The 25,727-nt window shown below is 52.2% G+C and overlaps 9 protein-coding genes across 9 annotated transcripts; 7 read left to right on the forward strand and 2 right to left on the reverse strand.

Moving 5' to 3' along the window:
• Positions 1 to 350: 350 nt before the first annotated feature.
• Positions 351 to 2,249, forward strand: BO88DRAFT_450435 (Hsp70 family protein; the record flags this gene model as incomplete). The annotated part of the gene is made up of 7 exons (XM_025710564.1): positions 351 to 752; positions 818 to 862; positions 920 to 995; positions 1,056 to 1,491; positions 1,557 to 1,716; positions 1,827 to 1,926; positions 1,993 to 2,249. The coding sequence occupies 7 exons, from the start codon at positions 351 to 353 to the stop codon at positions 2,247 to 2,249; spliced, it is 1,476 nt and encodes a 491-aa protein (XP_025566868.1).
• A 249-nt stretch (positions 2,250 to 2,498) lies between these two features.
• BO88DRAFT_473889 (RHS repeat domain-containing protein) lies at positions 2,499 to 7,662 on the reverse strand (the record flags this gene model as incomplete). Its single annotated transcript, XM_025711786.1, has 2 exons — positions 2,499 to 6,265; positions 6,317 to 7,662. The coding sequence occupies 2 exons, from the start codon at positions 7,660 to 7,662 to the stop codon at positions 2,749 to 2,751; spliced, it is 4,863 nt and encodes a 1,620-aa protein (XP_025566869.1). The 3' UTR covers positions 2,499 to 2,748.
• Positions 7,663 to 8,613: 951 nt separating this feature from the next.
• On the forward strand, positions 8,614 to 9,570 carry BO88DRAFT_450437 (uncharacterized protein; the record flags this gene model as incomplete). The annotated part of the gene is made up of 1 exon (XM_025710565.1): positions 8,614 to 9,570. The coding sequence occupies one exon, from the start codon at positions 8,614 to 8,616 to the stop codon at positions 9,568 to 9,570; it is 957 nt and encodes a 318-aa protein (XP_025566870.1).
• Positions 9,571 to 10,332: 762 nt separating this feature from the next.
• Positions 10,333 to 12,571, forward strand: BO88DRAFT_441540 (uncharacterized protein; the record flags this gene model as incomplete). Its single annotated transcript, XM_025709888.1, has 7 exons — positions 10,333 to 10,681; positions 10,784 to 11,157; positions 11,520 to 11,534; positions 11,555 to 11,580; positions 11,855 to 11,985; positions 12,094 to 12,108; positions 12,192 to 12,571. 7 exons carry the CDS (start codon positions 10,333 to 10,335, stop codon positions 12,431 to 12,433), a joined length of 1,152 nt encoding a protein of 383 aa, XP_025566871.1. The 3' UTR covers positions 12,434 to 12,571.
• Positions 12,572 to 13,264: 693 nt separating this feature from the next.
• On the forward strand, positions 13,265 to 15,701 carry BO88DRAFT_402128 (kinesin-3 family protein uncB). Its single transcript, XM_025706022.1, has 3 exons — positions 13,265 to 13,322; positions 13,379 to 13,694; positions 13,765 to 15,701. The coding sequence occupies exons 2-3, from the start codon at positions 13,403 to 13,405 to the stop codon at positions 15,450 to 15,452; spliced, it is 1,980 nt and encodes a 659-aa protein (XP_025566872.1). The 5' UTR covers positions 13,265 to 13,322; positions 13,379 to 13,402; the 3' UTR covers positions 15,453 to 15,701.
• A 412-nt stretch (positions 15,702 to 16,113) lies between these two features.
• BO88DRAFT_359276 (translation initiation factor eIF2B subunit delta) lies at positions 16,114 to 18,022 on the forward strand. The gene is made up of 2 exons (XM_025703816.1): positions 16,114 to 16,910; positions 16,968 to 18,022. The coding sequence occupies exons 1-2, from the start codon at positions 16,218 to 16,220 to the stop codon at positions 17,952 to 17,954; spliced, it is 1,680 nt and encodes a 559-aa protein (XP_025566873.1). The 5' UTR covers positions 16,114 to 16,217; the 3' UTR covers positions 17,955 to 18,022.
• Positions 18,023 to 18,871: 849 nt separating this feature from the next.
• Positions 18,872 to 21,360, reverse strand: BO88DRAFT_382201 (DNA-directed DNA polymerase alpha subunit POL12). Its single transcript, XM_025704616.1, has 4 exons — positions 20,928 to 21,360; positions 20,720 to 20,881; positions 19,382 to 20,675; positions 18,872 to 19,324 (listed from the first exon to the last, which is right to left on the reverse strand). Exons 1-4 carry the CDS (start codon positions 21,248 to 21,250, stop codon positions 19,151 to 19,153), a joined length of 1,953 nt encoding a protein of 650 aa, XP_025566874.1. The 5' UTR covers positions 21,251 to 21,360; the 3' UTR covers positions 18,872 to 19,150.
• A 79-nt stretch (positions 21,361 to 21,439) lies between these two features.
• BO88DRAFT_402130 (CRAL/TRIO domain protein) lies at positions 21,440 to 23,045 on the forward strand. The gene is made up of 2 exons (XM_025706023.1): positions 21,440 to 22,485; positions 22,534 to 23,045. Exons 1-2 carry the CDS (start codon positions 21,654 to 21,656, stop codon positions 22,866 to 22,868), a joined length of 1,167 nt encoding a protein of 388 aa, XP_025566875.1. The 5' UTR covers positions 21,440 to 21,653; the 3' UTR covers positions 22,869 to 23,045.
• A 703-nt stretch (positions 23,046 to 23,748) lies between these two features.
• On the forward strand, positions 23,749 to 25,711 carry snf4 (AMP-activated serine/threonine-protein kinase regulatory subunit SNF4; the record flags this gene model as incomplete). The annotated part of the gene is made up of 7 exons (XM_025708595.1): positions 23,749 to 23,779; positions 24,109 to 24,242; positions 24,529 to 24,652; positions 24,744 to 24,893; positions 24,948 to 25,304; positions 25,360 to 25,469; positions 25,526 to 25,711. The coding sequence occupies 7 exons, from the start codon at positions 23,749 to 23,751 to the stop codon at positions 25,709 to 25,711; spliced, it is 1,092 nt and encodes a 363-aa protein (XP_025566876.1).
• Positions 25,712 to 25,727: the final 16 nt, after the last annotated feature.

Below are 25,727 nucleotides of genomic sequence, written 5' to 3' on the forward strand. Positions count from 1 at the left end.
GTGGACTTTGGGGCGTATAAAACGGGCAAGTTCCTTGTTCCCTCCTATCCCTTTTTAAATCCCTTTTTTTTGTCTCTTTGTCTCTCTGTCTTGCTGTCTCTCTTTCTCTTTGTTTCTCTGTTTTTTTATCTTTCTGTTTTTCTGTTTTATCTGTCTCTCTGCCTCTCTGCCTCTGCCTTATTTTCTATTTCCCCCCCCTCTCTCTCTCTCTCTGCTTCTCGCTAACGTAAACATACTTTACAGTCCTTACAATCCTGACTACCCTGGGCGTCCTGACGACATGGGCTACTCATGGCGCTAATGACGGTATAATCCTTTCGATCTTCAAATACAACAGCAATGGTCAGATCATGTGGGGGAGGAGTGCCGCGGCATCCCGCGGCAGAGAGCCGTATGTTTGGGTAAAACTCATGCTGGATGGGTCCCCAGACGTGGCCACACAACGCCATAATCTGAGAGACCTCCTCGGCGGCACAGTGGAACTAAACGACATTGGCACCGGAAAAATCATCAGTGACTTTCTTCGAGACTTGCGGGACAGGCTGTGGATGGACCTCAGAGAGCGTGGACCACAAATCCACTGGTGTTTCACCGAACCAGATTGCTGGTCAGACCGCGGCCGTCTGGAATTTCGGTCGGCAGTTGAGAACGTTGGATGGTTTGGGAACAACCATCGCATTACCTATGCCTCTGAAGCTGTAGCTGCGGCTGTATGGGCTGCTGATGAGTACAGGAACGGAAATGACATGCAGGTGAGCAGCAGCAGCCAGCAAGAATCCTCTGGGTGCGTTTGGAATTAACAAGGTCGGATAACTAGGATGGTGACATACTTCTTGTGTGCGACTGCGGCGGCTCCACAATCGTAAGGCTTATCTTGGTCAAAGTCATTTAAGGTACCATCCAGCTGACACTCGATTAGGACACTGCCGTTTTACAAGTAAATGGCAACAATGGAGATCGTCCTTTCACCTTCCAACTCCTGGGAGATCCTACAAGTACGTACCACCGATTTGCGGAAGGCGGAGGCCTGTATATGGGTAGCTAATCCGTCTCAGGCATTCGATGTGGTGGATTTGATGTGGACTTGGAACTGGTGAAGCAACTTCGGACTGCCCACCCGGACCTACCTCACGACTCCAGACAGTGGGTAAGCGCTGCTCAGGCTCGGCAGTGTATCAGCTCTGTGAAAGACTTATTCTCAGGCAGGACCGGGACTGAGGTGCACGCAATTCGGATTGAGCTGCAGGGAAACCGCAAAGTAGAGTATCGTTTCGACCACAATGCCCTGGTCCTTGCCTTCAGGCCGGTTGTGCAAGCCATACTTCGGCAGATACATGCACGAATCACCGCCCCATTAAATGCCAGAATTACGAAGGTGATCCTGGCAGGTGGGCTGGGCAAGTCGGCATACTTACGCCGTGAGGTCGAACAGGATCTTGCACGCGCTTACCCGAATTCCGGACCCAAGTTGCTGGGGGAACTGCAACACAGGTAAGCTGTCTTCACTCGAGACTTCTAGTGATCAATGAACTGCATGATTCTGACTTCTCTGGCAGTGTGCGGGCAGTTTCACGCGGTGCGGCACTGTGTGCGGCCAGGTTGCATGGAGTACAGAGCTTCCAAAGCAACACCACCATCCAATTGGTAGTCCCTTCTGTTGCACGGGTTGGAAATGAGCTGCGAGAACAATCCGATGCTTTTGTAGTTATCCGACCAGTAAGTTGTCTAGACTTCCGCAACGCCCCCCCCCCCCCCCCAATATCAAAAAAACAAAAGAAACAATTGCTTCGTCAGGAAACTTCCGCTAATCTGCGTGTTCTTTGAAGGGCCTCACTGGAATGCAGGGGGGGTTCTCGGTCCGTATGCGGTTCTTGGTCACTGCGCCAGAGCAATACGTGAGTGTTTGTAGCCTACGGCAAGCACAAAGTTAGTAATTCCTCTGTCCTGACTCCCTTTTTGAAGTCTGTCTATGTGACTAACACGTGATTCTAGCACACCGCCTTGCCTTGCATAGGATCGTTGATCCTGCTCGTGACTCGGTGATGAATTTCAAGTCTGGTCAACAGGGCGGTCACGAGTATCTGTTCCGGGTGTACTGGAGCATCCAGCTGGGGACTTCCTTGTTCATGCACTGGAGAATCTGTCTTGATGACCCACACAATCCGAACGGGCCTAACCCACCGGTGGTAGTGGTACACATGCTGCACCGGATTCCTCCACAAGACCTACAGCCCTTCCCGGCGGTTTGAGATCGTCAAATAAGGGAATGGAGGCATCTATCTCTTCTGTCTGCCTCATGTCTCCCTACATCTCCTTTTCCTGATTACCCACACACTCTTTCACCCTATTACTCTCTTATTTCCTTTCCTTTCTTCCTCTCTTATACTCTTGTGGTTATTATTATTTCGGTTTTTCTAACTCCCTTACACACTCCCTTGCACACTTTGATTATCCATTATCTCTAGCATTTCATTGTTTTCGCGCACCATAGACCGTCATGTTTCTGTTCACGGCACCAATAGACTGACTACAGCCGCACTTACTAATTATGGAGGAATATCTCAGATTGTGATAGTATATAGTTGCTAGATAGACTAGAATGACATTGCTGTTTTGATATTTGCTTACACTGGCAGGGCAGAGAGAAGAAATGGGGAGAGACGGACAACAGAAAGCCCATTCGATGCTAATCCATCTTTCATGCATCAAACTTCTTCTTCACAGCAGGAACTCATATAAACTACTCAATCAAACACCCTGAGCCCGAATCTGACTCCTCACCGACGCACACGATCTTCTTTTCTTCTCCAAAGACTCAAGTGCACCACTTCCCGTCGCTTGCCGCTTTCCCTGCGAAGCTCCAAGAGGCCCGAACGTGCACTTGAGCTGGCGATTCAAGATGCCAGGAATGGACTTTCCGGCATCCTTACCGAATGCGCGGTCCCGATTAGAAGAAACGGTCGATTGACCATCCCGCAGAGAAAGTCTGATGGGATCTCTAGCCAACGACGCCTCTCTGACCGCGACTACCTGGCCCTTCTGAGAGGGTTGAGACGATGACGGTAACCTAGTTACCGGTGATGAACTTGAAACCTGCTGGGACGATGATGAGGAGTCTTCTCCTTCCAACGCGCTGGAGAGTGCATCGCCGTATAAGCCGTAGCTAAGCTGACCGGCAATTTCACCTTCCACAGCCCCCTTGACAGCTTCCTTGAAAGTCTCGAATCCCGTCTTTGCAACCTCATTGACTGTGTATGAGCCAGCTCGTCCGATGAAGCTCTTGAAGTTGGTGGCGAATTTGAGTCCAGAAGCTAAAAACCGGCCACCAGCCTCCCCGAGCACACCACCGACCAAGCCGGAGAGCGCGTCGATTCCAACGGATTTCCATGTTGGCATTCGCCCTTCGACTAGATCTGTTCCTATTCCGACTCCGGCACTCGTTGCTACTCCGGCTGCGATTCCCACGCCGACCTCGATGGCCACACTTGCTCCGGCTGTGAGGACGCCGACTGCGACGCTCACTACCACGCCGATTACGGTAGACACTAGATCTGCCCAGCTAAAATCGAAGAGCCCGAAGAAGCTCCACTGCCCGCTTGGGTCGATGCGGTTGATGGGGTCGCCCAGGCAGTAAGCGTAGCCGTTGACTTCACCTGTGCCGAATGGGCTGCCGGGGTCGGGCACATGGTAGCGCATCAAGACGGGGTTATAGACGCGGTATCCGTTACCCAGGTGGTACCATCCGGTGACTGGATCACGCCACTGGCCGTTAAAGCCTATGGAGGAGGCGGAATCGGGGGCGCTGAAGCCGTACGGCGTGTACTGCTGTTGGTGGATTTGATCTGGCTGTGCTGGGTTGAACCAGTTGAGCACAGAGCCGTTCGCATCGGATCCCCAGAGCTGAATCTCCGTAGGATCGCCGTTCTGGGTACTTTGTCCCAGGTATTCATTGCCAGCGGATATATAGCTCACTTGGCGGTCTCCGGACTTGACACTGATGAGTTTGTCTTGTCGGTAGAATAGCTGGGTATCTGGCTGGTCAGGGATTGACTGGGAGATCAGTTTACCAGCTGCGTCATAGTTGTATTGACTGAGAAGGCTGCCACTGCTATCTCTGACTGACTTCAGGCGACCGCCGCTGTCGTATTCCAAGTTACGGCCTTGCTCATCTTGGATGAGACATCCATTAGCATCATATGCCAGGGTGGTTTGAGGTGTGAAATCGGGATTGCTGTTTGTGATCTGGCTGAGCTGGGTTGGATCACTCTGGCTGTATGAGTAGGTTGCCGTGTTTTGAGTTCCATCTTGAAATCCTGTTGTGACAGACGTTATATTGTCGAGGTTATCGAAGGTGAATTCTTGGGATTGTATCTCATGTCCCTTTTCATCTTTCGGAAGCTCGCTTCCCTCGCATGTGTACTTGACCAAACGGTTGTGCTCGTCGTAGGCAAATGATTCGTTTCGGACAATGTTCCCATTATCTTCTACTTGCCGCGTGGTGATAAGACTTGTCTCGCCAAAGGATTGAGTCAGTCTAGACACCTGATTCTCCCCTTGCAACACTGTGCGCTCAATCTCTCGACCGAAGTCATCGTAGACAAGGTTTGTGGTCAAGCTGGAGTCATGCTCTTGGTCTTGAACTGTAGTGCCGGACAGACGGTTGGCGCTGTCGTATGAATAAGAGACGGTGAGGGATCCTACAGCCAAGGAACTCAGGCGGCCTGCACTATCATATGTGTTCTGGTATTCCTTTCCGTGAACGTCGGTATATCCTTGCAACTTCCCGGCCATTGAGTATGTCGATTGAGTAGAAAAGGATGCGGCACCTTCGCTGAGGTCGAGCGCTTCACTTTTCAGTAGGCCTGACGGGTAGTACTGACGATCCGCGGTGCTAGATGAGCCTTTGAGCCGCAATGCAACCCCCGTCTTTGAGTCGTACTTGTATGTCTCATTTCTGTCCTGGCTACTGATTGTCGAGAGCGATTGGCGCAAACCCGGCTCGTATGTGAGTTTGAAGTCGCCCTTGTCCGTGGCGATCTGAGTTGGCTCTGGGGTGCTGCCCTGGTAGGATTGTTTCAGACTGCGCCCACCGACTGTTCGCTGCGTCAATCGGTCCAATCCATCGAAGGACTGCCCGCCAAGGTTTGTGTCGTTGACTTGGAGTGAGGTCGGGAGAGCTGCCGCGCTTTGGGTGGCATACTGGACGTTGACTTCCCGGCCGCTCACCCATGTGGTCTTAGTGACTCGGTCAAACGAGTCAGATTGGTATTTTGTCTTGCGACCCAAGGCATCTTCTTCTTCCACTAGTCGCCCGAGGCCGTCATAGCTGTACGTGAGCTTGCTGTACTCGGTTCCATTTTTGCCCAGAAGGCGGATTTGAGTAGGCACGCCGGACAGGTTGAGCTGCGTGACACTTTGGCCTTCGCCCTCGATTCCTTCTGTTTGACTCAGGCTGATAGGATCCGTTGCTGAAATTGTCGTGACACCTGTGCTTTTGCTTACAGTCTTCAGGACCTGACCCCATTCGTCATACTGCAGTTCCTTGGTTGTTCGTAGTTCCGTTGGATCGCTATCTGTGGTACGCAGCCAGTCAATGTCAGTTTGTTCAACATGTTGGCCCAGAGCATTATAGTTGCGCTCCTGCAGTAAGCGAAAAGTGCCGGAGTATGTGTTGGTAGACGCATCCCACAAGCCATTATCATCTTGTCTCTTCACTTGGCAGATTCTCTCCAGGCCGTCGGAAATGTATTGTGTCTGGACACCTTTAGCATCCGTGACTGACAGCACCATGCCACTACTGCCGTCGTCAGGGATGGAGTAACTGTTGTAGCGGACTGCTTCCTGGTCGGTATCAATTGCTGTTGCGGCTTTGACCAATCTGCCCAATGCATCATATTGGAAGACATCCTGGATACCAGCATCATCCGTCTGTCCTGTAACCTTCCCAGACGACAGGGAATGGACGGTCTCAAATTTGGCCGAAACGCCGTCAAAGCCGGCCGTATTGAGTGTCTTTTTCAATTCACCGCTACTGAGATACTCGTAGGCATATGTCTGGGTTGTGGCGTTGTCTTTCGAAGATAACCATGTCTTTTGTTCTTGGACGCGTCCATGATCGCGTGAGTCTGGCTGGTTGATATACGTATACTCGGCAGTGGTCAGCGATGTGTCCCCCTCAAGAGTGATGCGCGATGATTGCAGAACAAATGTCTGTACTGTCGCATTACTTGAAGTAGGGAGCTCCGAATAACCGAATTTCTCCGTTCTGGTCGGTGCAGCAAAGGATGTCTCCGCCGGAGTCACTGTTTCCGTTTACAAGTATCGTTGGAACCCATGGGGGTCAGCCGGGCAATCTGCCTCTCCATCTGCGGCGTAGTATGTGCGAGTGGTAATCAAGCCATCCGTTTTGATCTCCGTAGTAGGATTGCCCCATTCGTCAAATTCGGTTGTTGTTGTTTCTGTCCGACTGGAGGCAGTTGTGTCCGCATAGGTGATTGCAACCGTTTTGGGTAACAAGTATTGCGCAGGCTGATGGTCAAACGCTGTATTTGGAGTGGCATGATATGTGATGTCCTGGGTAGATTTTTTCGTGTTCAGTTGTTCCTCGATCTTGGTGGTCAAGTGGAACTTGTTGTAAGTATAGGTTGTGGTTGCTCCACCCTCAAGCTGCGCCGTGGATGTGTACTGGTATTCCGCAGGCACCTGGTACAAGTTATCGCCGGTAGCGCTCCACTGCCGCCCTCCTCCATAGCCCAGGAAATTGTATGAGGAGTAACTGTAGGTTGTCTTTATGGCTGGCTGCTGACGGCCTGGACGCGCCACATGAGACACCACGTATGGAATTCTCGTAAAAGGCGCTCCAGAGGGCAGCTGGTGACCATCTTGCTTGTAATTGACCTCTTCAACCAAACCAGTGGGGCCTGTTACCTGTGAGACACACACAAATCCGTTGCTGAGGGAGTTGTACGAGAACTGCCACGGGGGCGTGTCGTCGTCCAGCGGCAGTTCGAGCTGGGTTAATTGCGCATTACGCCGGATAAGCGTGAAGGTGCTGGCCGCGGTAGTTCCAGGCGCCTTGGTGATGGTTACCTGCGCATCGGAATACTGTACTTCCAGCAGAACATCATCTCCGTCTTGGATCTTACTCAGTCGTGGCTGTTCACCGTTGCGGGTCCACTCCAGACTGAGTGCACGACCGTTGGCGCCGTAGATGGTGATTGGAACCGATTGGTTGTAAGTGTTGTTGAAACCAGAGAGAATCTCTACCTGGCCTGATTTGTAGGCCACCTCATAAGTAGATCCTGCCGATGATCCCGTTCTCTTGGCCTGGAAGCTCTTGAGCTTCTGGTCCTGGATGAAAAAGGCACTGGTCGTCTCAGTGGCTTGGAAGTTTTCACCCGTCGAGAGCAACAGAGTCTTGCCTTGGCGATGGTCGTACGAGGGTAGATTAAAAGACCAGCCAGTGCCCAAACCGATATCTTTGGTGTTGAGGGGATTGTAGCTCAAAGATAGTTTGAGTGACGGACAGTTACGAGTCTCCGATGGCGCATCAAAGAGTTGAATGCTGACGGTGTATTGTCCAGTACGAGGATCAACTCCTTTCTGTAGAAAACTTCGAAAATTGAAACCCTGGGAGTAGAGGTCACTAGGGTTGGACGACATAATGTACTGTCTTTTGAGTTAACAGAATTGAGTTTTTGATGATGGGAGAATTGTGAACGAGATCAGGGAATGAGCATGACACTCAGACTAGATTCAAGAGCAGTGAACAGCTCCCTATATATACATACATGCTGGTATATGCCTACATCTTCCCACCCTGCCAGCAAAGAGGAGGAGGAGCACAATGACTGGGCTATTGATACATTGATCGATGCTGTCTTCGTCACCTCAAAGCCGCTAAAGCAGGTCTCTACACTACACATGCATGTCTTACTGGTGGAACATCATGATGAGCGTTCATCCGTCTGCGAGGTGTACTTGCCACCTCATGTTGATCTAGCACGTCAAGTAGGTCTCTTTCAAATCACGCATCTCATATTAAAGGTGGCAACATAACATACAACTTTTTCGACATCGTACATGCTAAGACCTCAAACTCCCAGATGCATTACAGTATCATTACATGTCTGTCGGACTCTCCGAAACCATGTTAGATTAGTGGAGAGCTGAGACTGCGAAGAAGACTACTAGTACTAAGGGTTGCTCACATTGTTCGGGTTTGCCAGCTGAATTTCAGCTCGGGAACATATTCCGAGATGGATCCAAAGAGGATGATTGGATACTAAGTAGTACTTAATCTAGCTATTACACATTGGAGGGGTTGAGGAGTGAGTCTAGACAATACTAGAATGGTGGTTGTTATATTAATGTTACATTAGATTAATCTGCCCTCTAACGCTTATGAAAGGTGAAGAGCCTGTGTGATTCAGAGCTGATATCGGAACAATGGTCTTCTCTACAGGTTGTACAACCAGGATGGCGGGCATCACCTATTGCTTTATTCGCTTAGGAAATCTATAATAACCCGTGAGAAGCACATTCCTCTGTCTGTCCAGAGATATTATCTACTCACACCATTCACCTCAGTTATCATTCATCTACTATCCCATCATGGGTTCTACATCCGTCTCCTGGGAGGTTTCCTCGTTCGAAGTCCAGGCCACTACACCCAACGCCACGAGTGATGCTCTCTACGCCAATGGCAACATGCAGGTTCCTGTGATTGTTGTTATCAGTGTGGTTGATCCAGACACAAACAATGCCTATGAACCGAATGATTCCGAGCTCGAGACAATCAAACTTATCGACTATGACGACCCTCCCACGGAAATATCAGGATCGTGGAATTATTCAGTCACAGAAAACGAATTCGAACACGGGTTGCCATCTACTAAAACGGCCATCCAGCCTGACCTATCTCTTGCGGCTGGGGGTCCTCAAAAGAAGCGTTACTGGGTTACGACGACGAAGATCGAAGACAAGAGAATCGGCGCTAGCATCATTCAGTCCGATGGTACGATTGACCACACCGGGGGTGGAACCTTTGATTCCAAAGTCACTCTCGTGGGTACGAACCCGATTACATACAATGTGGACGATCTCAACTTTGAGCAGCAGGAGGATGATGTACACCAAGCGTTTCCAGACCAGAGCGGCGTTTGGGTACAACGGAACTTTTATCTGACCACCAAGAAGTACGAACTCCGAAAAGCAGACCTTCAAGGCTATAATCTGGGCACGGTTGACCCCGCCCTGAAATATGCAACCGCTTATTTTGACTATGGTTACTTCAGTATCTTCTACTATTGGCCGATGGGACCAAAAGAAACGCGAACAGTGGGGATCGATTCTCATACGGCTGAGGTCACCATAAACCAAAAAAGCAACGCCCTGTGTGTCACCGTTTTGGCTATTTGGGCTCGTGGAACATGGCCGGCCTCTAGGAATTGGGAGGGTCGAATTACGTTCTATGATCAATTTGGAAACCCTGGCACTTTCTGGTTGGGCTACAAGGAGGGATTCCTCACCCCCGAAATCTTAGAACACGAATATACCATAGAAGAATGATTTCTACTTCACGTGATGGACGAATCTCAGTGATCCTAGTGACCTGCTCTTGTTTCATTTAGTATGACTATCTATAGTATCATTACGCTTTTCTGAGAGAATTTATTTGTCCCAACCATAAGAAAAGATGTTTTCAGAAAAGCTGAATCATCAATACCCGCGGCAAGAAGTACCTGGTATTGTGGTATATCCTATTAAACAAACATTAATTCTCGATACATATGACTAGAAAGGCTTTGTAAAACATGGATGGGGACTTAATTGCTCTACTACGCCGTATGTCAGAAAAGGCTGTCAGATATTCTTTAGAAATACAGCTCAGCTTTTGGGAGACTTGCCGTCCATGCGTACATAGAGAACTCCCTTTCTAGATCACTGACAAAGATACTAGGCTCTGAAATATTCCCGATAACAGTATATTAGGACGATACTATTACTTGTATACTGGATTGATGTCTCGAAGGGAGAAGAAAATCAACGGAATGTCTTTAGCTTCTATTTCGCTCTTCATTCTATATGCGCAGAGTCCCACTTGTCACTATTCACCAATTTTCATCCCACACAGAGTCATTCTTCTTCAAACTTTATCCACTACTGTGACCGAATGTCAACTCCAGGATTTGGGGAAATTGTTGCCCTAGCACATACTACTGCAGTAGCTGTTGGTAATCACGTGATATATTGTTTGTCCTGTGGAATTTCCTTTTTGAGTAGTTCCGCCTTCTCTCAGCTCCAACCGCTTATGCGTATTGGATCAACACAATGCTTCGGAAAGTATGGTCTTCGTTGAACCAATCCCCTGTATCATTCCAGATTCTTTCTGACCTCCATCTTGAGGTCAACCAACAATACTCATCTTACGAGATACCCGCTTGCGCAGAGCATCTTATCCTCGCGGGCGATATCGGACGCTTAACGGACTATGAAGATTACCGCAACTTCCTACAGAGACTGACTGATCGGTTCAAATTAGTGTTTCTCGTACTCGGGAATCATGAGTTTTATAATGAGGCGTTTGAAACGAGCATAGAAAAAGCAAAACGACTTGAAGAGGATCCTGCACTCAATGGACGGCTGATCGTCCTCCATCAGAAACGATACGATGTCCCAAGTTCTAATGTTAGTATCCTTGGTTGTACGCTTTGGTCAAAGGTACCCCAGGAATCGGCCGATATTGTTCAGTCGAAAGTCAAAGATTTCCAAAGGATTGCAGACTGGTCAGTTGATGACCATAATGCACGCCATGATTCTGATTATTCCTGGTTGATGAAGGAGATACATTCGATACAACAGGAGAATGAATCAGCGGGGAAGCGCAGTAGGCAACGGTCTATCCTTGTTGTGACGCACCATGCGCCTTCGCTTCAGGGGACCTCTAGTCCCAAACATGCTCAGAGTCCTTGGAGTGTTGCCTTTGGGACTGATATTCTTTCGAAGATTCCTGGTGGAGTGAAAGTCTGGGTATTTGGGCATACCCATTACACTACTGATTTCATGGAGAAGGGGGTAAGAGTTATGAGCAATCAACAGGGGTATGTGCTGCCTTGGACTGATCCGAAAGCACACAGCGGGTTTGATGTGAGGAAGGTCATACAACTATGATGAAGTCTCACGCTCTGTCCGTAGCCTCCAGGCATGTCAGCAACTGCCGTCTCAATCGACCTATTGTTCCCAATTACAAATACCCCACTAATAGCGAGAAAGCCCAGCCTAAGATTAATAACGGCTGAGAGTATAATCATGCAGATCTGAAGGATTGATTAGTCGGTGGAGTGCATTGGCTGATGAGAAGACGGGCTTCCACGCAAGTCACATATCGGCACAATATGCTTAGCCTTTATGGACGGATGCCCAGGTAAATCTGGCCTTGGCCATAGTTGGTTGAGATTGATTGTTTGATGTCGTTGAATTAAGAGGCATTTATTGCGTCAATAAAACCAGCATGCCAGCCACCATCGGAATGGGTGTGGTAGCAAGTGTGCAGTGGTGTGTCGGGGCTTACCCCAGGTTGTGGGGTCGAATCTAACCCCGGGCGGGTACATTGGAGTGATCGGCTATACAAACATTCCATCAAGTCATCATAAGTTGATATGCATCTTAGTGAGACCAACTAATGTACCATGGACCCCATAGAACAACAATCGAAGACAACGCAACCATAATGCAAGCGACCATGGATCCTGCCCTGCTTTTACGAAGGCTCAACCAATGCGAACCGGTTAAACTTCATAATGACTTCACCCAGCCAAAACCACGCAATCACAACGCTTCGAGACCAACGAAGGTGCGGCTGGGAGCAACAGCCGCCTGTGAGTAAAGTCCATCATGCGGATAGTCCCATCGTCATCATCTCATCATTAACGCCACCTTTGGACCATATATCATGCCGGGCCCGTGCCCCAGTTCGCTTCTGTCGTTGGTTTCATGATACGTTGATCTGATTGTAACCATCACATCAAAGTCTACCCAGGCAACTGTACTACATCTGGTACGCTCGCTGTTTTTCCTTGGTTGCGGGTGCAGTTGTACTCGATTGCCGTGGAGATGGCCAGCAGACTTAGCCGGATTGATAACTAATGGTTTCTACAGAAAGCATACAGCCACCACCATGTCCTCAACAGGTTCGAATCCCGTCTCGCGCCTTGCGGAAGCTGCCAAGGAGAAGGTTGCGCCCAGTACCTCCTCCAAAGCCAAGGATCCCAGTGCAAACTGGACCCCGGAGGAGATGTTTGAAACAACGTTGGATAGGAACGGCAACCCAGTGCCCAATGATTCCTATATCGACGTGGACAAAATGAGAAAGGGACGACAAGGCCCAGACGAAGGAGATGTCTTCGAGGCCGCAAATGAGGACTTCGACTAAGTCCAGCCCGGTGGGAATGATGACGCTGGAGGCGTCCATAGAGGGAGCAACGCGGCTATATGATATGAGACCATGCGGAATGTTCGATGCTGTCAGTCACTCTTTGCAGGACAAGAGCGGTGGATGCTGAGACATGAGTGCATGCAATGTGTAAATGTGGATAGTGCTAGTAATTTCCCGGTGGTGCACTCCTTGACCACCGGACCAACCGAAACAATCAGATTGTATGCAATCGAGACATATCCTTGCATCCTCGGCGGTCTGTGTCTCTCCGAACACAGCAGTAGTCTTTCTTATCGTGAGCTCGTGTCCCTGGCTGTCTGTAGAATTGCCATGGCAACCACCCGCTGCCAGAAGGTCTATGCGCTGCCTCAGGCTGCCTGCTATTCCCGATCGGGTAATCCCCAAACGAGGTCATGGCGATGCGATTCATTCATCTGAACTCCCCACGATCAAACTTCCCCCCAGTTCTCGATTGTTGCTTCTGGTCCCTCCTCAATCGCTGCATCTCCCCGTGGACCTTCTTTGAGAGGGGGGAGTGTGTACTGTCTTCCATCCCCTTGCGTGTCACTGCATGTTTCTCTCTTTCACCTTCCATCGCAGGAGCTTTCCCGAAACCCCCGACTGCCCGACTGTTTACCCCATGTCGAGAGTGGAATCGCTCTGTTGTCTAGTGCCGGATGTCAATTGAACTTGCAGACGGACGGTCCGCGCAAGCATATACATTCTGGATATCCTCCTTGTTTAGTTCCCCCTTTGGAGGGCGAGCACTACGCCCATTCTTGGGTCCACTAACCCAGCAGCCACCACCCATACCCTTAATATCGATCCCTCCTCGATAAGAAAAAGAGCCCGCCACGGTCCCTACCATCCGGTGGTACAGTTGCCTGTATGTACCATTGCCTACTTCAACGCCATCGTGAGCACCTCACTCAGTTTGTACAGTTTTTGAGGGATCACGGTCACGAAATGTCCCTGGACCCCCGTTTCTACCACCATATCGGCCACGGCTCCGGGCCTGGCTCCCAATCCTCCGCCTCGTCCTCCGGGATCTCCGCGATAACCGGCATCACCAGTCCCTCGGCCCATTCGATGACTGCCTCCGCCGCTACCTTACGATCAACCGCGTCCAGTCCGTCACTGCGCGCACGCGAGGGCGTGGCCGTGTCTGCCCACCACCGAGTCGACAGCATGTCTAGTCCTTCCGGCGGCGGCGGCAACGTGCGCGTTGTCGTCCGTGTGAGAAAGTTCCTTCCCAGAGGTACGTCTGGCTGAACGGTAAAGAGTATTACGGATGGAAGCTGACAGTCATCCCATACTTGGGAGCATAGAGATTAACCGCAATGCCGAATGTCTGATCAGCATGGACCCGCATACGCAGACGACCAAACTTCGAGCGCCCCAGATAAGCCCAGAAGACGAAGGGAAGCCTAAATCGCAGGCGCGCGGAAAGGTGTTGGAGGATAAATCATTTGTCTTTGACAACTCTTTCTGGTCGCATAACGAAAGGGACCCCCACTACGCCCACCAGGAAGACGTCTACAACTGTTTGGGAGAAGAGTTTTTGGACCACAACTTCGAAGGATACCACACCTGCATATTCGCCTATGGCCAGACGGGTTCTGGCAAGAGTTATACCATGATGGGCACACCGGAAGCGCCTGGATTGATCCCTCGGACCTGCGAAGATTTGTTCCAACGTATCGAAAGCGCCGAATCTCCGGATATTAGTTTCAACGTGCGCGTCTCCTACTTTGAAGTCTACAATGAACATGTGCGCGATCTGCTGGTCCCTCGGAGCGACCCGCCGCACTACCTTCGTATTCGGGAGTCCCCGTTGGAAGGCCCGTACGTCAAGGACCTAACAGAGGTGACGGTCAAGAGCTTCGACGAGCTCATGAAGTTCATGCGCAAGGGAGATGTATCGCGCACTGTGGCCAGCACTAAGATGAACGATACGTCGTCCCGGTCACACGCAGTGTTTACTATTACTCTGAAGCAGATCCACCACGACCTTTCGACCGATGAAACCACTGAGCGCACAGCGCGAATACGTCTCGTTGATCTGGCAGGTTCAGAACGAGCCAAGTCCACGGAAGCAACCGGTCAACGACTGCGCGAGGGGTCCAACATCAACAAGTCCTTGACCACACTGGGCCGAGTCATTGCCGCACTGGCAGATCCCAAGCCGGGTCGCGGAGGCAAACGCAAGGGCAAGGATGTGGTCCCGTATCGCGACTCGATCCTGACCTGGCTGCTGAAAGATAGTCTCGGGGGCAACTCGAAGACGGCGATGATAGCATGTATTTCTCCCAGTGACTACGAGGAAACGCTCTCCACCCTACGATATGCAGACCAGGCCAAGCGCATCCGAACACGCGCCCGAGTTAACCAGGACCACCTCTCCGCTGCCGAACGTGATAAACAGATCGCTGAAATGGCGGAAACGATCCGCACGCTTCAGCTGAGTGTCAGCCTGGCCGCAGCCAACCGACGGGAGAATGAGATGCAGAATGAGCGCCTCGAAGATTATCAGCAGAAGGTGGAGAAGCTCCAGCGACTAATGGAGGAGACGAAGATGGTGAGTGAGTGTAAGATCCGGCAGCTGCAGACGGAGAATGAGGCCCTGCGGAACCACCTCAAGCTGGCCTTGGACAGTATCCGAAATCCGATCCCTCCGGTGGTGGTGCATAAGCGCCGGAGTGGCTTATACAGTGTGAATGAGAACGATGGCTCCCCGTCCAATCGCAAGCGGCTCAGCCGTGCCCGATCGCCTCCGTCCGACGTTGAGCCCGAACCCGAGCCGGACCTCATTTGGGAAGATGAAGACACAATGCAAAGCGAGGCCAACCATGTGGAGGCACAAGAAATGCAGACGCATATGGAGAACCTTTTGGACGACCTGAGCATGTTCAAGCGCAAGATAGCGACGGACCACGAACGATTTCGACCCAGCTGGAAGCCTGAAGGACGAAAGCGACGACGAGCGCTGGGCAATGTTTGGGTCAACAATCGATAAATGGACAACTTCGTGAATAGAATGGAATGGGACTGGTCTGGGTAGCGTGGGTGGCTTTGTGATTATGGCGTTGGATGGATTACTTTGGATGCACATAGTTGGAGACGCTGGTTTGATTTGAACTGCGTCTCGCTGCGATGATATCTTTGCTGCTTTTTTCTTCTTTTCTGGCCTTTAGCTTTTACTTTTCCGGCACGATGACATGATTGTATGGTAGGATGACAAGGATGCTTGATGCCCGAATACCATGAAACCTTGTGATTAGTCGATGCACATCGGCTGTGGCTTGATAGAATGTCTGCCCAGCTCTGACTCAGGTACCTGCTATAGTTAGTATACCTTGATACATGAAGTTGTCATAGATAAATAGGTGAATGGTCTGTAAAGCAATTCCTAGTTATCGACGGTGAGGTCCGGTTTCCAGCCCTGATGACTCCACTTCCAACCACCACAGAAACCTTGACCAGTGAGGTGAAGTAACACGGTGGAATGATACTCCTAGAGATACTCCTCACACTGGGAAGCACCGTGGTGCAATACGTGGGAATTCTCGTGGTGGTAACAGCAGCTTATGTGAAGCAGCAGCAGCAGCAGCAGCAGCAGCAGCAAAGCGTGAGTCAACGACGGGAACGGGTTTCATCGCCGGCTCCCCCCACAACATCCACTTCTTCTTCCACTTCCTCCTCCGCCGAAAAAGTCTCCAATGCCCCTCCCGATCGCCTCGATACTCCCCCTCCTTCCTTCGACTACACATCACCTCTCATAATGGCGACCCCCGTTGACTCCTCACAACCCCCGGCTGAAATGCAATCCCAGCAATCCTCATCATCATCCCCAGGCGCTGCCGCTGCTGCTGCCGCCGGCGCCAACGCCTCCGCTAAGCCCGCTAAACCGCAGCAATCACAGCCCGCCAAGCAACAACCACAACAGCAACAATCACAGCCTAAAGGAAAGGATGCTGCCGCCACTGGTGGAGATGGCGCCGCGCTCTCCCCCGCCGAATTGAAGAAGAAAGCCAAAGCCGAAAAGGCCGCCCGTCGCGCCCGCGAACGCGCCGAACGGGAACAATCCGGTGGTGCTGGTGCTGCTGCGCCCGGAGGGGGTCAGTCGGCTGCTGGTGGGAAGAAGGGCGCGTCGGGTCCCGGTGGTGCTGGGGCTGGTGGGAAAGATGCTTCTGGTGCTGCGACGCCGCAGAAGGGTGGTCATCAGAAGCAGCTGCCTCGTCGCGGTTCGGCGCAGGCGACGGGCCAGCCGAGTGCGGCGGAGTTGAAGAAGAAGCAGGAGGAGAAGAATGTTTCGGTCTTTGGACATTTGTATGGTCAGCAGCGCAGGACTACGATTGCTGGCGCTGGAAAGGAGGTGCATCCGGCGGTTTTGGCGCTGGGCATGCAGATGAGAGACTATGTGGTTTGTGGTAGTAGTGCTAGATGTGTTGCTACGTTGTTGGCTTTCAAGAGGGTATATCTTTCTATTCTGGAGTTTGGCTGTGTGCTGTGATGTGCTAACGTTTGTCAGGTCATCGAAGCTTATACTACCCCCCTGGGCACCTCGCTCGCCCGCCACTTGACTACTCACCTCTCTCACCAGATTACCTACCTCTCCACGTGTCGTCCCCTGTCCATCAGTCAGGGTAACGCTATCCGCGCCCTCAAGCTCGCCATCTCCTCCATCGATCCCTCCGTCCCCGAAGCTACCGCCAAGGCCTCGCTGTGCGATTTCATCGACAGCTTCATCCGCGAGAAGATCACCGTCGCCGACCAGGTCATTGCCGGCAGCGCAGCACAGAAGATTCAGGATGGAGACGTGATCGTGACATTTGCAGGCAGCTCGATCGTGAAGCAGACGCTGTTGGCGGCACACAAGGAGGGCAAGCAATTCCGCGTCTCCATCATCGATTCGCGGCCACTGTTCGAGGGTAAGAACCTGGCGCGCACGCTCGCCAACGCCGGTCTGGACGTGCAATACTCCCTCATGAACGGCATCAGCCACGCCATCAAAGACGCTACCAAGGTTTTCCTGGGCGCCCACGCCATGACCAGTAACGGTCGCCTGTACTCGCGCGTCGGCACCGCGCTGGTCGCTATGTCGGCCAAGGAACGCGCCGGTGGCGTTGAAGTTCCTGTCATCGTATGCTGCGAGACAGTCAAATTCACGGACCGCGTTGCGCTGGACAGTATCGTCGTGAACGAGATTGCGGACGCCGACGAGCTGGTGACGGTCGAGCCGGTGCAGCAACTGACCGGGTTGCCGGATCCCGCGGCGCAGCCGGCCGTAGAGCCCAAGAAGGGCGGCAAAGCTAGCACTGCGCCGGTGGAGACGAGCACGGCGGCACAGAGCAAGTCGTCGCCGCTGGAGGACTGGAAGGAGTCGGCGAATCTGCAGCTGCTGAATATCATGTATGATGTGACGCCGGCGGAGTATGTGGATATGGTGGTGACGGAGATGGGCAGTTTGCCGCCGAGTGCAGTACCTATAGTGCATCGGATGAGTACGAATATGTAGGTTTCAGTTATTAGGTAGATAATGGTTGCAATGTGGTTTACTTGTGAGTGGATATGATTCGTAGTTGGAGATGAAAGCGGTGATTCTGATTCAATTCCGTAAATGCTTATCGCAACACCACTTCTCAAACACAACTCACAACAAACTACCGACTACCAACTACCAACACAATACATCTCAACCAATCCACAATAATAACATTTCACAATACACTGCGCACACAAACTACGTACTCAACTCACCACATCCACTTCAGTCTTCAACCCACATCCTCCCTCCAAAATGGTACGTCCCCTTCATCCCATTCCATCCCAACTTATCCCCTCACCACCACCACCAAACCCCCTCCCCCCCATACACCCCAACCACTTACCCCCCAAACTAACCCATACGAAAATTATAACCTACAGAGCAAAGACTCCACCCCCACCCACCTCCACATGCACCACCCCCGACTAGCAGACTACTTCGAAGATTTCACGCGCCCACACCACCACACCACTTCCTCTTCCTCCCCCTACACATCATCCACCACAACCCAAGCCTTCACAACAACAGCAGCAGCAGCAGCAGCCACCGGCGGCGGCACCGGCGGCACCGGCACCTCCCCGACCCTCACGCCCTCCTTCCTCCCCATCGAAGACATCTACATCCCGCCGCAGTATCAGCCTCCCAACCCGGAGGACGAAGACGATGTGGTTCCTGATCAACACGCCGCGTTTGGGATTGCGAGGGCTATGGCGTTGCAGGGGAGGAGGGGGGAGGGGGCCTGGAGGGATTTGGGATTGGAGGGGTTGGTCAGTGGGACGGGGGGATCGGGGGGAGAGGCTGTAGGGGCAGGGCCGGGGGCGAAGGTGAGGGTTAGGGGGGAGGGGAGGTTGATGGGGGGGAGGAGGAGGGGGGTTTGTTTGAGGTGATTTGTTTTTCTCTTTTACTTCGTTGTTTTTTCTGGGAGGGGATGGGGATGGGAGGTAGGATGCATGGGGTGGGTGATAAGGGAGGATAGGATACCAATGGGATGGATGGGATGGTGTTATGGTTATTGTTATGGCTAGGCTAGGCTAGGCTGTTATACCCTGCGTTCGTTGTGTTTTTAGGGGTATGGGTAAGGGATGGGAGGAGTCTTCGTGGAATCATCATTATCATGTATACTACTGCTGCTGCTATGTTGCTATGCTGCGCTGCGCTATGCTGCGCTATATCCGTATTATGTCTACCCGGGCCCGTTCATACAATTTATGGCTGACCTGCTTCTGCTCCCTCTCGTCGTCTTCTATGCGTCGTGGCTGGATCGCCATCTGTGCGTATGTGCCTGCGCCGCGGCGCTTGGAGAGCGTGCCGGGGTTGATCACGGTTACGCTGTCCACTACCTGTTTGGTTATTAGCATTATAATAGATTATACGTATTACTGGGTGTGGGGGCTGACCTTAACAAACGGCGGCAGCATGCTCGGCGTTATCAACACGTCCGGCCGCACATTCCACCACTCGCCCAGCTTTGAATAGCTCACATCGACCATCCCCCCCGTTGCAAGGCCGGTCCCCGCTCGTGGCAGCATGTCTCTGCTCGATGTCGGAAACATCGGCTGGAAGTGTCGCTGCTCGATCATATATTTTGGCAGTCTTGTCAGGAGGTTCCCCTCCGTTGGTTTGCCGTGGAGTACCTCCTCGCGTCGCAGCTCGTACAGTACATCGTGCGAGCACATCCCAATGACCGTCTCGTTCAGTGACAAAGTGACCGGGTTGGACACCATGCGCACCTGCTTCGGCAGGCCCAGCTCCTTCTTGGGTAGCTGCTCCTGCGGCCAAGAGACGTGCTTGCTGACTGCGTCGCGGACAGACGGCACCAGCACGATCGTGATGCTGGGCACAGCTGCCACAAGTCGCTGTAGCGGCGCTGAGATGCAGTGCCGGAATACCGTCGTCAGCGTCACCGTGTCCGGGTCCACGCCGTTGATCTCGGGCAGATCGAAATCCCCCGAGGCCAGCAGGGGATGCTCGATGTCCAGGAAGGGCCCCAGCAGGACGAGGCCATCCGCGTAGCTGTCTGCTGCCTTGCGGCAGATCTCTTTTAGTGGCTCGTATTCGAGGTTATCGTCTGCTGTGTACGGGCCAGCAGCGACGAGGACGTTCAAGGGCGCTGAGCCAGCGTCTTCGAGTCTCTGGTTGATGGTTTCGAGGTTGACGACTGACGAGGCGGCCGGTGGAAGAAGGGGTGTGGGGAGGACCTCTTTGACGGAGAAGTAGTTGCCGGACGCATTGATGCCGCGCAGCGCCACGATCTGGCCCGGGAAGAAGTTGGCGGATGGCACGGATTCGAGTTTCAGTGGAACACGGATGCCTGCTCCTGTACGTCTGGACGTCTCGAGCACGAGTGACGCCGTGTTGAGTTTTCCTTCCATACTGTCAGACGCGATGCGGCCGACGGCCACGATCTCGCTTGTGCTCTGCGTAGCAGCACTGCCGAATGTGATCTCGTCGCTGCCGTACTGTTTCTCGAACAATGCCATGAATTCGTCGATGCGGTCGTCCAAGATCTCCGATGCCTCGGCCAGTCGCATGGCCATAGGCTTGTATCCGAACTTCTTCAGGTCAGTGTTCGCCGTCGGTCGTATGCGGGCTTCGGAGTATGGCGCGATAGGGGCCTCTGCTTGTGGGAGATGGGAGTTGATGGTTTCGATGGTTTCGCCTGCATTTTGGCGCTGGGAAAATGGGATGGATCTGCTTCGTCAGTTGAAATCACCTCTAGCGATTCGCGCACGTACTGTAGCCCATCACCGTTTGTCTGTTTCACACTGGTACTCATCGGAGATCCATTGTGTTCGGTTCTCCCGATCTTAGAGATTGATGGCGAAGCAAAGTCGGATTTCCGCTTGGCTGAACCGGCATTGCTCCGACCAGAAGCACCTGGTGTTAATCCATCAAGCCTGAGTCGTTAGCTTTGGTCCATCGATCCAATTTTACTCAACGTACATGCCAAACACATCTGACGTAGCAGCGCGCGGGGTGGCCGGCACTGCTGGTTTCCTCTCCATCTGTCGGCCTGCTTTGCCGCGGGCTTCTCGCTCCAATGTATCCTGCACATCTTTCTTGAACAGTCGCACGGTACCCAGGTCCATCTTCAGCTCATCTGGGCCCATCTTCAGACAGTAAGACTCCCATTTGTAGAAGAGCTCCTGCGCGGAGATGGAATGGATGCGCAGGATTGACTGCAATTCGGTGAGTACATCCTTGGGTAGGCCATCTGGAGCAGCGGCGGCAAAGAGCTCATTGAGCTCTGCGACAGGGTCCTCCATGTTGACTGGCACCCTGGCTTATTGATGAGTATGGATAGTAACCAATATGGCTCTCTATCGGAAATGCAATGACGCGCGACGCGTGAGACGCGCAAATTGGTTGGTGTGACCGCCTGCCGAAATGAGACCGCAGCACGACCCGCGGAACCACGTATTCTTTGACTGCAATTGATTAATCCATCGGAGGTTTGCAACTGACGATCGGTGGGCCTGCCGATCAACACTCCGCCCTGCTCAATCTTACGCCGTGAAAAAGGACACCCGGGAAGCTGCTTGCCGTTCTCCCCCTTTATTATATTCGCTGATGTCTTGCGGTTTATAAAGTTGGTGCCCTCAGACAAGGCAGACACTTACACTACATTCATCTACACTAGATTCAACAGATCCAAGCAAGCTCTTCATCATGAGCGCTCCTAATCCCCCGGCCGCTGCGCCCGCCGACAATACTCCTGCTGTCGATGCCTCACAGACCACCCCTTCTGACCCGTCACCTTCAAATCCTGCTGAGATCGCAGCTACCCCTGAGACTACCACCAAACCCGCAGAATCCACCGATTTAGCCAAGCAAATCGAGGAGTTCGAATCTCAATTGCCATTGTCCGCCGCCGACGGTCTCATCCAGAAGCCCTTTCCCCGCCCCCTTGAATCGGCCAAGCCCACACCCCCGGCCGAGCTCACCTCCGATCAGCAAGCAAAATACAAGGATGTCCTGAAGGCTGTCTCAGAATGGACCACGGTTCCGACAACGTCCGCTAAGAATTCTCCTACCGCCCCCATTACCGACGATGAGCGCATGTTCCTGACCCGCGAGTGCCTGTTGCGGTACCTGCGCGCAACCAAATGGAATGTCTCCGAGGCAATTGCGCGCCTCCAGCGCACGCTCACCTGGCGCCGCGAGTACGGCGTCGAAAAGCTCACAGCCGAATACATCTCCGTTGAGAACGAGACGGGCAAGCAGGTCATTCTGGGATATGACATTCACGGGCGCCCATGCCTGTACCTCCTGCCATCGAACCAGAACACAGAAACGAGCGACCGCCAGATCCAGCACTTGGTCTTTATGCTTGAGCGCGTTATTGACCTTATGGGCCCGGACCAGGAGACGCTGGCACTGATCGTCAACTACAAGGAGACGAAGTCGGGTCAGAACGCGAGTATCGGCCAGGCCAAGCAGACCCTCAACTTTCTGCAGAACCACTACCCGGAGAGAATGGGCCGCGCCCTTGTAATCAACAGTGAGTTGTCCCTATCTTATGCAAACGACATTCTCTGACCGCATTCAGTGCCGTTCATGATCCTTGGTTTCTTCAAGATCATCACGCCGTTCATCGACCCATTGACTCGCCAAAAGCTAAAATTCAACGAGGACTTGGGTCAGCACGTGCCTCCAGGCCAGTTGATGAAGTCCATGGGTGGTGAGGTCGAGTTCCGGTACGACCATTCGATCTACTGGCCGACGCTCAACAAACTCGCCGACCAGCGCCGAGCAGCATACAAGGAGCGGTGGATCCAGGGCGGGAAACGTGTTGGTGAGATTGAGAACTACCTGAAGACGGGCACCAGCCCGAGTCTCTCTCAGACGGAGGGGGCGAATGGTGGAGCGCAGCCTACAGCATGAAACTTCCCATCTTGTGCGACTTTCGGGTAAAATAGTCTTTCATTGTTCTTCGAGCGTTGGCGATTGCATGGCTGTGGCATAAAGCATAGATACGCCTTTATAATTCTTTGGCATCGTTTTCTTCGAGCTCTCAGTTAGACTTGTGGTATAATTAGACACATGGCCAAATATTCTCAGCAACTTTTGCTTGGTATCATCCTGTTGGGTATAACATCAATGAGGCATTGATGTCGGCGTAAATAGAGACCGGAGCTAGTCAAGCAAGCGACTCGAAGCTTTCTCCGCAGTGGCCTGTCACGTGTGGGGATGGCGGGGCAGTGTCTGCCTCAGGCATTGATCCCACCACCACCCATCACTCAACAAAGCTGCAGCAATACTCCGTACATATGCTGGGTATGGCATGCTGCAACATGTAGTAAACATAAACACACCCTGAACATGACACACTGCACATACTCCAGCCTGTCAGAAAGTCTGTTCGGAAGTCTGACACCTCAATGTCCGCCTTGGATGCCCCTCGTTCCTGGTGCACTCTCTCACCTGCAACTATCCAGGCGACTGGGGTCTTAATTAACTAAGATTGTACAGTAGGCAGATTAATTAATCAGGAGATGTGATGCATCAACCTAAGCATCCTGCGCATGATTCGTCGCGCGCTGTCTTCTCAGATGATCCTAGACATTCTCCTTCTTCAACATCCCATACTGATCCTCTTCCTCCCCGCCTATCCACATCACTAGGAATACTAGTCATATTATCCCAGCGGCACTGGCGGGTTATAACCCCTGTCAACTGCATCAAGCCTCGAGCTGCTGTTGATCCTACAGGCCTGGGAGATCATTTCCACCCGCAGTCAACTTCTTTGTCTCGTCCATTCTGAATGACTGGATGTGTTTTGCGGTCCCACGACAGTAGCGGCACTGGGCAATCAAGATGGAGGAAGCTCCCCAGCGGGTGCCCGTAGTCCCCACGGGCAGAATGAGCAGCACTTCCGGGCGGCCGCTTTCAATCACCGACGACACCTCCACCACCACCACAACTACCACTACTATTACTGCTACCACTGCAACGACCACCTCGACCACCTCCACCATCACTGCGCTGACTAGCACGGCTGCTGCTGTTGCTCCTGCTGCTCCTCCTCTTGCTGCCTCTCCTCGGTCCACTCCACCTCAGCCTTACCCTCGCCCGCCTTCCTCCTCCGGATCCTATCCTTCGCCCATTCCCTCTCCTGTTCCAGACCGTCGTCCTGTCCGCGGTCACGAGGGAGGATTCGTGTATCCCGCCTTCTTTCTCCGGCCGCGAGGTCTATCACAACCAATGCCCCCCGCTCAGCCCGAAAGGGCGATCGATCGGGAAGAGCGTCAGGCCCTAGTGAGTTGCTTTGCTTTTCTCTTCCTTTCTTCTCCCCGTTGCTTGCTTTTTTCCCCTCGAATCTTCCTGTTTGCCCCGCTCATGTCCAACGCGCCTTACCCCTCCTTGGTCCGCACTGCTTCGTACATAAACCTGTTATATCACTTTGTTTGCCATGGTTACGGGTCTATCATGCTTGCGCTCAATGCCAATGTGCCATGACCTTGGCTGCCAACTGCTTGCTCGTAATTGTTTCCACATTAAACGGATTGACTAATCAGATTCTGGTCTCTCTTAATCCTTGTAGCGTGCCATTCGCAACTTCCTCAAAGTCCGTACCAGCTATGATGTCCTTCCGCTCAGTTTTCGACTTATCATGTTCGATACATCGCTGTCCGTCAAGGAAAGCCTGAATATCCTCATACAGAACGGCATGTCTTCATCCCACCAGCTTCCTGCGGCTCCGCGGGCTATGCGCATCGCAAATACAATATCGCTGACTGGAAATGATGCACAATATAGGTATCGTTTCGGCTCCGCTATGGGACTCTACATCCTCGACCTTTGCCGGTCTTCTCACCACTTCCGACTACATCAATGTTATCCAGTACTACTACCAGAACCCCGAGGCTCTGAATCAGATCGATCAATTCCGCTTGGATAGTCTACGAGGTGCGTCTGGCGCTCTTTCAGAGGGGACCCACACAAGCTGACATTCCATTCTAGAGGTCGAAAAGGCGCTCCATGTGGCGCCTCCCGAAACGATATCTATTGACCCAGAGCGGCCGCTCTACGAAGCCTGTCGGCGCATGCTCGAGTCTCGCGCCAGGAGGATTCCTTTGGTTACTTTTGACAGTCAGACCGAGCGAGCCCTCGTTCTGAGTGTTCTCACCCAGTACCGCATCCTGAAATTTGTCGCCGTCAACGTCAACGACACGCAGAAGTTACGGAAACCCCTTGGTGAGATCTTGCTGGGCTCGTATCACAATATAGCAGTCGCATCGATGGATACACCTGTCATTGACGTGATTCACATTCTCGTCTCACGGAGCATATCAAGTGTCCCCATCATCAATACGGAAGGTATGCGATACTACGGCGAGCGCACGTATGTGTACTGATTTCGTGATTATCGCAGGTGTTGTGTACAACGTCTTTGAGGCTGTCGACGTGATAACGCTGATCAAAGGAGGTGTCTATGATGATTTGAGTCTAACGGTGGGCGAGGCATTAAAGAAGCGATCTCCGGTATGTTGAATCCGTATTCTTGAGAAATCTACTGGTACACTTGCTCACTGCGCCAGGACTTCCCTGGAATCTATACATGCTCCCTGAACGATGGTCTGGATACCATTTTCGACACGATTCGCAAATCCCGTGTACACCGCCTGGTTGTGGTGGACGACAACTTCCGGCTAAAGGGTGTCCTGACATTGAGTGATATTCTCCAGTACATCCTTTTGGAGGGTGAAAATGACGAGTCATCATGAACAATGTAATTGCGCT

The sequence above is a fragment of the Aspergillus vadensis genome (genome assembly GCF_003184925.1).
Source record: "Aspergillus vadensis CBS 113365 unplaced genomic scaffold BO88scaffold_3, whole genome shotgun sequence".
NCBI classification, from domain to species: domain Eukaryota; kingdom Fungi; phylum Ascomycota; class Eurotiomycetes; order Eurotiales; family Aspergillaceae; genus Aspergillus; species Aspergillus vadensis.